The sequence below is a fragment of the Chelon labrosus genome (genome assembly GCF_963514085.1).
Source record: "Chelon labrosus genome assembly, chromosome: 21".
In the NCBI taxonomy this organism is placed as follows: domain Eukaryota; kingdom Metazoa; phylum Chordata; class Actinopteri; order Mugiliformes; family Mugilidae; genus Chelon; species Chelon labrosus.
The window spans coordinates 19728524-19738987 of record NC_140354.1 but is presented as its reverse complement, the minus strand read 5'-3'; the positions used below and the strand labels follow the sequence as shown (position 1 = coordinate 19738987).

Below are 10464 nucleotides of genomic sequence, written 5' to 3'. Positions count from 1 at the left end.
CTTTGGTGGGAGTGGCTTACCGAGCAGCTAGCCACTGACCACTTCCGGTCGTTAGCTGAGAGCTAAGCTAACCAACAAGGCCAGACTGGATAACACGTACAATTAATGGTCAACTGCACACTTAAATATCTTATTAATTATGTGTAAGGGGGTCATACAATTTGTATTTGTTGCAGAAAAAGTAATACGTTTATTGTATTAAAATAATAATATTAATAATAGTACTACATAAAATGGAAATAGTACTTTGGTGGGCGGAGCCTATTTATCAGTTGGCCTCTCACAGTAGCTTCCGGTCGCCGCCTAGGAGCGCGAAGCTAAAAAAATAAAAAAGGGCAGAAATTGTAAGGAAAGCTGGATAACAACTACAAATAAGCGTCAATTTGCCGAACTGTTAATTTAAATATCTAATGAATTTATTATAAAAAAAAATAATAATAATAATTGAATAAATAATTAAAATTTAAGGGGGCGGGGCCTTTTCATTAGACAGCTAGCCACTCACATTAGCTTCCGGTCGCCGGCTCAGCCTGAGCTAAGCTAACAACAATAACAACAACAACACAGCATTCCTGTCCTTACTACCTGCTGCGTCTTGCTATAAAGTGAACTGACCTGAAGTTAAGCGAGGTTTGAAACGACAAAAATATGGTTTATTGTAATATTTGACTTTTCTGCAGATAAATAACGTTTTTTTTTTTCTACATTCAGTCAACGGTCGAGGTTAGCGTTTGCATTTAGCTGAAATAGGTCCTGTGGTTATTAAACCAGGCCAGAAACGCTGACAATAAACACACAAGCTACACAACGAGTGCACACAACTGCATATTTTAAATATCTGATTAATCCCCCATAGAAGATTGATCAAAATGAGAGGTTCGTACGGAGACAGGGACCGAGACCGTGGCCGTGACAGAGGGTAAGCAGCTGGTTAGCATGTGAGCTAACACCAGAGGCATCTCATTGTGAATTGCAGAGAGAGAGAGAGAAAACGCTGATATTTAAATCAAACATCCAGGAACTGTTTGTCTCGTGTTGCAGCAGTCCTCGATTCGGATCCAGCAGAGGCGGACCCCCACCGGGAAAAAAGTTCGGGAACCCCGGAGACCGTTTGAGGAAGAAAAGATGGGACCTGGATGAGCTTCCCAAATTTGAGAAGAACTTTTACAGTGAACACCTGGAAGTGCAGCGATTGAGCCAGGTATTTCATGTAGCATCACTGTCTGATTCTCCCTGTAGTAGCATCTTTGCTGGCCTTCACATTTGTTTGTTGTTTTATTTTTCTTCCAGTATGATGTTGAGGAGTACCGCAGGAAGAAAGAGATCACTGTCCGAGGTTCAGGCTGCCCAAAGCCCGTCACCAGCTTCCATCAGGCACAGTTTCCCCGTAAGAACGTGACACCAACGCCGGCTGAACCAAATCTGCTGTGACAGAATAACCTGAATAACGTTTCTCTTTTATATAGAGTATGTAATGGACGTACTGATGCAGCAGAACTTCAAGGAGCCCACAGCGATTCAGGCGCAAGGTTTCCCTCTGGCCCTCAGCGGGAGGGACATGGTGGGCATCGCTCAGACCGGCTCTGGGAAGACCTTATCGGTGAGACACCTCTTCCTCCAGCGCCGACGAAGATGAATATAACTATAAGACGAAATGCACTGAAGTTTCCCTTTTTGCTTTTTTGTTTCCCAAGTATCTCCTGCCTGCCATCGTGCACATCAATCACCAGCCCTACTTGGAGCGCGGAGATGGACCCATTGTATGTGAAGACCAGTCACTGAGTAGGCTGCTGATCTTAATGTTGAAGTGTCTGATACAGAAGTATGTATTGTGTGCTCTGCAGTGTTTGGTGTTGGCCCCGACAAGAGAGCTGGCTCAGCAGGTGCAGCAGGTGGCGTACGACTACGGAAAGTCATCCCGCATCAAAAGCACCTGTGTCTACGGGGGCGCACCCAAGGGACCTCAGATCAGAGACCTGGAGAGAGGTGAACAGTACTATACTTAGTGGATTCATGCTGTTTTAATCCCTGATTCATCTGAGATAGATAGATAAATAGATAGATAGATAGATAGATAGATAGATAGATGTAGAGGGTGATAAAAGTTGTTCATAACTGACCTGAGTTTGTTTCAAGTTCTTTTCTAATAAATACTGTCTCATCCTCTGTGTTGAGGTGTTGAGATCTGCATTGCCACTCCGGGTCGTCTGATCGACTTCCTCGAGGCTGGAAAGACCAACCTGCGTCGCTGTACTTATCTAGTTCTGGATGAAGCCGACCGAATGCTGGACATGGGCTTCGAACCGCAGATTCGCAAAATTGTGGACCAGATCAGGGTAAAGCTCGATGGTTTTATATATAAAATACATTTTGAAAGAATGAGACGTTCGGTTTAATGTCATCATTGTGTGCTTGTTCTTTCTCCAGCCGGACAGACAGACTCTGATGTGGAGCGCTACCTGGCCTAAAGAGGTCCGCCAGCTGGCCGAGGACTTCCTGAAGGACTACGTCCAAATCAACGTCGGAGCTCTGGAGCTCAGCGCCAACCACAACATCCTTCAGATTGTTGATGTTTGCATGGAGAGTGAAAAGGACCACAAGTAAGAGCAGACCTTTTCTTTGGCCTTGTACTTTATAATGTTCCCAGTTGCTTCTCAACTCTTTCGAGAGAGGTGTTTGCATGCACAGCTGATGATTTTTTTTCCCTCCTCCTCCTCAGGCTGATCCAGCTAATGGAGGAGATTATGGCTGAGAAAGAGAACAAGACCATAATTTTTGTGGAGACCAAGAAACGGTGTGACGACCTCACGCGCAGGATGAGACGTGATGGGTGAGTAAAAGATTCTCAGATAAGAAACAAACTCGTCCCAGCAGCGGTGATTTGCAAATAATTTAGTCTAAGTTGAACAATTTAGACGCAGTATGTTATTGTATTTCTCCTTTGTTTGATTTATTTGTACGTAGTAGGGCTGGGTATCGCTACCGATTCGTGATCCGATAAGAGATATTTCAGTTTTCAGTTTCTAGATCTCCCTCCAACGTGGGCTAATCTTGAGAGATTTGTCGTCTCGCAGGACCGCATTGTGTTTCCTGTGTTTCAGGTCAATTTGAACTGGAAAGTATATTGTTGTTTAAACCAAGCCTTGGTTGCAGAGATGTGAATCATTTCCAAATTGTATTTGTTACACATTCTGTAGTCAAGTTTAAAGGGGAACTACCGTTTTTTTACAACCTGGATCTTATTTCTAGCATAAAATACGATCGTTTACTCACCCGTATAACTTTGGTGTCATTTGCACTCGTTCAGGAAATATTTAGATCCGCGTATATCCATATAGTGGGAGTGAATGGGGCACCGAGACACAGCCTCTAAATAACACATTATCTGCCGCAAAACTCGTTCATTTTGCCAATATTTTGTTATGATACGCTAGTGCTATTCCCTGTTGACTCTGGAGTTACCTGTTATCATCATATGATGTCTTCTGACCTGGATGATGTCATCTCTGAGCGTCGCACGCACTCGCAACGGTCGGCTTCTTTACCTGTAATTTGCTACTGCTGTGGTTCGTCCACAACCTGAGAATCGGAAAAATATTCAGCCATGTTGCAAAAAACTAGCAGTAGCGTACAAGAACAAAATATTGGTGAAATGAACGAGTTTTGCGGCAGATAATGCGTTATTTAGAGGCTGTGTCTCGGTGCCCCATTCACTCCCACTATATGAATATACGCAGATCTAATTATCTCCTGAAGGAGTGCAAATGACACAAAAGTTATATGGGTGAATAAACGTATTTGATGCCAGAAATAAGGTCCAGGTTGTAAAAAACAGTAGTTCCCCTTTAAGTTTTAATAAAAGAAAAAAAATAATGCTGCATAAATACTTTTAAATTTTAAATCAATCTGATAATCAGTTCATTGTTCAGCCCTAGTTTAGCTAACTTTATGTTAGAGTCCTCTTTTGCGTCATGTGGACGGCCGTGTGCTTGAGAACATGTGGCACCAGGATGCAATGAAAACCTCCACGAAGAGAACCCAGCGTTTAAAATATCTGCACATAACGACGTCTGACAGGATGCTGGTTTATCCTCTAGGTGGCCGGCGATGTGTATTCATGGTGACAAGAGTCAGCCAGAGAGAGACTGGGTGTTAACAGGTGCGTTTGAACACCTTCACCAACCTGTTTCTTCCACGTTGTCTCCTTCAAAACTGATTTACCGTCTCTAACGTGTCGTCATGTTGCAGAGTTCCGCAGCGGCAAAGCTCCCATCCTCATCGCTACGGACGTGGCCTCGCGTGGTTTGGGTATGTTTTGTGTGCTCAAGTGCAAACGCAGATCATTTCCTCAGCGTAGCAGCAACACACTGATATAGATCCTTAATGTAGAATAATATTAATAACGACCAGGCTCTTCAGTGCATGTTTATTTACAGTAGATTTGTCAAAAAGACGTCTGCACACAACAGTTGATGCTTCGTGGATAAAGTGCAGGACATAATGTTGAATGAAGTGTGACGATGTAAGGGGCGAGGCCAGCGAAGCAGCCCCTTACAGGATGGCAGTCAACCTTTTAACCTAATTCTGTGTTCATTTGTTTTCTTTTCATTTTTGTTTGTTTATTTATTTACTTTTTTTTTTGTTTGTCTGTTTCCAAGTCTCTCTTCCGGCAACTAGAAGCACACAGGCCCTCGGGAGCCTGCAGCCGGACCTAGGCATGACAAATCGAAAGCTGACTCGGGGAGAGAGAGACAGCCCGATTAATCAATCCCAGACAGACAGCCACCTCCGCTGAAAACCTAGAAAACCAGAGCCCGCACGCAAATCTCTTTCCTCCCCCCACTTCCAGGACTCTGGCTGCCTGGGTGATTGGGGGAGGGAGGGAGGGAGGGGGCGAGCGCAGGGTGCTGCAGGGCTTCCAAATTTGATCATGCGATGGGCTGGGGGCGGCTGTCAGGTGAGAGGGCGAAGAGGGGGGTGTGGAGGAGGGTGGACTCCCTTTGACCACACCTTTTGCTGATTAGATCGACTCTAATGAACTTCACCCAGAGACTTTAAAGAAAAAAAAAACGTCTATTTATATTTAGTCTGCATATGGGATGAGAACTTTCCTGCAAAGTCCCAGAGGAGACAACAAAATTTGAAATTGGTCCCACAGATAATCCTAGTGAAGTTCTGTGAAGCTGAGATTCAGTGGTGCGTTACAAGAAGACAACTGCCAGGAAGTGAGGGTGGAAAGCAGCCAAAGCCGGCTGGCTATGCTGGAGACTCCCCTCTGAACTGCCCCCCCGATGCCAGCCCCTGACACCCCCCACCACTGGCTGTGCCGGCCGGCCCCGGTCGGCCTCTCCCTCTGCGGACGTCATGTCTGGTCCTGGCTGGCAGGAGTCCTGGCCTGGAGGAACCACCTCTCTATGATCAGTTTCCCTCCCCTTTCACTCCTCTTCCTCTCCATCCGTCCTTTCACTCTCTGTCTCTCTCACGTCATCTGTTTTATCTGCTGTCGTCTTCTGTCATTTTTCACGTCGCGACACACCAACCCGATGGTCGTACGATTCCAATGTTGAGCGTCCGTGGCGCTAGTTTTTCCGTTGTGTCTCACACCGTTGGCTCTAGTCACACCTCTGTCTGTGGCATCAATGAGAACGCTCTGATTGGCCGATCAGTTCAGAGAGACAGTCGAAGTTAGACTGAAGTACAGAAGGTGTACACAGAAGGCTCATCTGAACATTTAAATACACAAATATTTGAACAAAAACACCATTAAATGAAAAGACAAATCTGTTCGTTATGATTCAGGCGAGCTATGTACAACAGGTTATAGCTCTTCCTAGCCTCCCATTTAACAGAATCTCCTCCTAGCCTCCCAGCTAACAGTAGCTCTTCCTAGCCTCCCAGCTAACAGTAGCTCTTCCTAGCCTCCCAGCTAACAGTGGCTCTTCCTAGCCTTCTAGCTAACCGTAGCTCTTCCTAGCCTCCCAGCTAACAGTAGCTCTTCCCAGCCTCCCACCTAAAAGTAGGTCTTCCTAGCCTCCCAGCTAACAGTAGCTCCTTCTACCCTCCCAGCCAACAGTAGCTCCTCCTAGCCTCCCAGCCAACAGTAGCTCCTTCTACCCTCCCAGCCAACAGTAGCTCCTCCTAGCCTCCCAGCTAACAGTAGCTCCTTCTACCCTCCCAGCCAACAGTAGCTCCTTCTACCCTCCCAGCCAACAGTAGCTCCTCCTAGCCTCCCAGCTAACAGTAGCTCCTTCTACCCTCCCAGCCAACAGTAGCTCCTCCTAGCCTCCCAGCCAACAGTAGCTCCTTCTACCCTCCCAGCCAACAGTAGCTCCTCCTAGCCTCCCAGCTAACAGTAGCTCCTTCTACCCTCCCAGCCAACAGTAGCTCCTTCTACCCTCCCAGCCAACAGTAGCTCCTCCTAGCCTCCCAGCCAACAGTAGCTCCTTCTACCCTCCCAGCTAACAGTAGCTCCTTCTACCCTCCCAGCCAACAGTAGCTCCTCCTAGCCTCCCAGCTAACAGTAGCTCCTCCTAGCCTCCCATTTAACAGAATCTCTTCCTAGCCTCCCAGCTAACAGTAGCTCCGACTAGCCTCCCAGCTAACAGGATCTCTTCCTAGCCTCCCAGCTAACAGTAGCTCTTCCTAGCCTCCCAGCTAACAGGATCTCTTCCTAGCCTCCCAGCTAACAGTAGCTCTTCCTAGCTACCTAGCCTCCCTGCCAATAGTAGCCCTTCCCGTTTCCCCTCATGAATAAAGAATACAGACTGTGTGGTATGAAGATAGCCTGGAAGCCAGCAGGTTTTCTCTCACCCACAGAATTTTTGCAACAGAACGTTGGTCTGGAGTTTCTCTGCTGGGAACTGATTATGCTCCTGCAAAGATCCAGTTTAATTGTGTTATGCGCAGATGGACGTCGGCCACGTCTGTGTCTCTTTTTGTCTTGTCTGCATATCGGTTGAAACACACCTTATAATATCCAGACGGCACGTTACCAGCCAGGCCGTTGATCGCTGGATGTCGTCTCCGTGATGTTTTGGTTCAGCTTCCGTCGCCGGTCGTTCTTCGATGTCTGTTTGGTGTGTCCGCACCTTTTAAAAAAAACGTTTCCTTCTTCCTTTTTGTCTTCTGTCTCTTTCTCTCTTCCACCACTTTAACCCTTTCTCCTCTTGTTGTTTTATTTGAACCATATCTGGCCCTCGTCCTTTTTGTCCCTTTGACCTGTTATCCCCAAAATCCACCGTGTGTCCCTCTTTCACGCCCCCTCCCTCCCTCCCTCCCTCCCTCCCTCCCTCCTCTCTTTTGTCTTTAACACTTTGGGCCATTTTTCTTTGTATACATCGTACCGGACCACCAGATCAGACTTGATAAATACACGACACAGAGCCCACTCTCAGATCCCTCTCCCCCTTACGTGTCTCCTTTAGCGTCTGTTTCTTGTTACTAAACTTGAAAAGCTGGGCTCTATGATACCACTGCCACTGGAAGCGACTTGGGAGGCGTTTGGAGCGAGCCGCACCAATCAAAGCCCTGATCTCCATTAGAGGTTACTAGTCACTGCCACTCAGTAATATTTAGAAATGGCAGCGAAGGGTCATTGTCTCCACCGATCACCTCCATAAACCCAGCAGTAGAGTCTCCGGGCCGAACGCGTGAAGAGGCTCAGTTTAGAGTAGGACCTCCTCCCAGCACAGTCCGGCTGGAGCCCAGACACCTTCCAGCTTTGGGAGTGTCGTGGAGGAGTGGCGAGGTGGGAGAAGGGGCTGATCTTTTTGTCCCGTGCGCTCTCCTCCTACCCCTGCAGACCTCCCAGGACTGGTGATGGGTTTTGGGAGCAGAGAGGTAACTTTCACTAAATCTCTGATAACCGGGGTAAGTACTCTACCTCACCCCCTTTCACCACCACCCTTTCCTCCATTTCCTCCTCCGCCAGCCTTCATCATTATGCTTCCAAAACGTGTTGTTTTTTCCTCTAATCAGCAGTGTTTTCTGAGCCCTTTGTCAACTGTAATGAGAAACAGACCTCTAGATTTATGTTTTGTTTTCTTAAAAATATAAAAAAAGACCCATTAATCAGCAGCTTCTCAAGCTTTTGCACAACGATCTCGTGAAACCTTTGATTCATCTTTATAAGCTGCTAGCATGAGTCCTCTTTTGCAATAGGCCTTTATTTTTAAACTCAAGTCCTTTTCTAATTGTGTATTTGTACGAGTAGTTGATCGTTTGACAGGTAAGTGATGCTTTCAGAGGACGGTGGGTCTTGCAGGTATTGTCTGTCTGAATGTCGCTCGTTTCTAAAAACAAAAACAGCTAAAATCATGAGTGATTCAGTTTCTTTTGGTGTCGTTTTGACTTCTGTTTCACATCTTCTCCCTCCCCCCGACTCCGCCCTCTTCCCCTCGACTCCCTCAAAGACGTGGAGGATGTCAAGTTCGTCATCAACTACGACTATCCCAACTCGTCGGAGGACTACATCCACCGCATCGGCCGCACGGCCCGCAGCACCAACAAGGGAACCGCGTACACCTTCTTCACTCCGGGGAACCTCCGGCAGGCCCGGGAGCTGATCCGGGTGCTGGAGGAGGCCCGACAGGCCATCAACCCCAAACTGCTGCAGCTGGTCGACACGGGACGCGGAGGAGGCGGAGGAGGTGAGGGTTGATTATGTTGGCGTTCACTTAATTAAAGATATGATGTGAAATAAGTCAGTATTGAGTAGCTGCACCTCTGGCTGCAATCACAGCAGTGGATCTATGTGGATAGAGCTGAATCAGGCTTCCACATCTGGACCTGTAATCGCTTGTTCTCTGGTCGTGTGGGGGTGGAGCCTATCCCAGCTGTCATTGGTAGACCCTGGACAGGTCTCCAGTCTATCACACTCACACCTACGGCCAATTTAGAGTCACCAATGAACCCAACCAGTATGTCTTTGGACGGTGGGAGGAACCTGGAGAGAACCCACACAGACACAGGGAGAACATGTGAACTCCACACAGAAAGAAAGGCCCAGTCAGCCCATGGATTGGAACCCAGAACCTTCTAGCTGTGAGGCATCAGTGCTAACCACTACACCCACTGTACTGCCCACAGTTTTACTCGGTTCTTTGTAAAACCGCTCAAGCTCTGTCAGCCTTTTTCAGATCCAGTCCCATTTCCTGATTGGATTGAGGTCTGAGCTTTGAGAAAATAAATCTTCTCCCAAGTTTCAATTCGCTGCATTAATTTTACCCCTGCTGTTAAAAGCCTGTTGCAGGGAAGCTTCCCCAGAGCATGATGCTGCCACCACCGTGCTTCACAGTGGAGATGATGTGGAGATTTAGTCTGATGGCCAAAAAAAAAGCAAATTATCAGATGATTATGCAGAAATGTAGAAAAGTTCTAAGGTGTACTGTATGGTTAACAGATATTTCCTTATTTCCTTTGCATCTCCAGGCGGCCGTTCCCGTTTCCGCGGCAACTCCAGCTCCAACAACCCCAACCTGATGTACCAGGACGAGTGCGACAGGCGGATGCGTTCGGTCGGCGGGGGCAGCGGCAGCAGCTCCAAGGACAGCCGCAGCGGCAACAGCGGCAGCAGCTACAGCCGAGACAGAAGCAGCCGGGACGGGGAGCGCTCCTCGTCCTCCTCCTCTTCGTCCTACAGGGATCGCAGCAGCAGGGACGGAGGACGCAGCTACAGCTCCAGCTCCAGCTCCTACGACCAGTACCAGAACAACAACGGCAGCAGCAGCGGCGGCGGCAGCAGCAGCCAGTACAGCAGCTCCAGGGGCAGCTCTGGGTCCGGCGGCGGCGGCCAGGCCCCACCGCCGCCTCCTCCACCTCCGTCCTCGGGCCCTCAGCCTCTCATGGCCCAGCAGTTCAACCCGCCCCAGCCTATGATGGGCCTCATGGGGCACTCGCCGTTCCAGTTTGCCCCGCCGCCGCCGCCTTCTCTTTCAGGCAGAAAATAATCTTTTTAGATTTATTTCAGATTCTCACATTCCACGAAAACCTCCAGAGAGGCTCCCGGCTCTTACTTTTAAAGTTTATTTTCACGATTAGTTTAGTTTAACGATGGACTTCGGGGAAATGTTTTGTACAAACACGTTTTTGTATCGTTGAGCCTCTTTTACGTGAGATTTTCCCTTTAGGTGTATCACAGGTAGGTGCTGACGCTAACTCTAGTGTATTTCTTTATTTTTGTGTTTAAAACTTTGTAAACTTTTTTGAAATAATGACGAGATCTTTGATGTATCTTGAGGTTAAAGGGAAAAAAAAAAATTTGGTTTAAACACAGTTATCTCAACGTGGTGGATAATAATTTAGACTCGTATTCATGGCATGTAAATCAGCTTTTCTTTCCTAGTTTGTATTTACTAACCCACTGTAGGTTGTTTAGTTCATCACCAAGGATACGATTGAGGTTTCCTAACAGTAAGTCCCTATTTACTTTGTTTCTCATGTTTAATAAAACTCTTCAGCGAACTT

At 47.4% G+C, this 10464-nt stretch overlaps 1 protein-coding gene across 2 annotated transcripts; it reads left to right on the top strand.

Annotated features, from left to right (window-relative positions):
- Positions 1-504: 504 nt before the first annotated feature.
- LOC311506511 (putative ATP-dependent RNA helicase DDX17) lies at positions 505-10461 on the top strand. 2 transcript variants are annotated; one of them, XM_084570497.1, is made up of 14 exons: positions 505-630; positions 857-919; positions 1045-1201; positions 1291-1387; positions 1467-1600; positions 1695-1760; positions 1845-1986; positions 2176-2336; positions 2428-2600; positions 2720-2830; positions 4098-4159; positions 4249-4308; positions 8412-8648; positions 9430-10461. In XM_084570497.1, exons 2-14 carry the CDS (start codon positions 870-872, stop codon positions 9945-9947), a joined length of 1968 nt encoding a protein of 655 aa, XP_084426623.1. In that variant the 5' UTR covers positions 505-630; positions 857-869; the 3' UTR covers positions 9948-10461. The 2 variants fall into 2 exon arrangements, with proteins under 2 accessions (XP_084426623.1, XP_084426622.1); XM_084570496.1 differs by having other exon boundaries at positions 1042-1201.
- The last annotated feature ends 3 nt before the right edge of the window (positions 10462-10464 follow it).

Coding starts and splice junctions, on each gene's coding strand:
- LOC311506511 (XM_084570496.1), top strand. CDS start 870: ATGAGAGGTTCGTACGGAGACAGGGACCGAGACCGTGGCCGTGACAGA. Junction 1,601..1,694: donor GCTCTGGGAAGACCTTATCG/GTGAGACACCTC, acceptor TTGTTTCCCAAG/TATCTCCTGCCTGCCATCGT. Junction 1,761..1,844: donor AGCGCGGAGATGGACCCATT/GTATGTGAAGAC, acceptor TGTGCTCTGCAG/TGTTTGGTGTTGGCCCCGAC.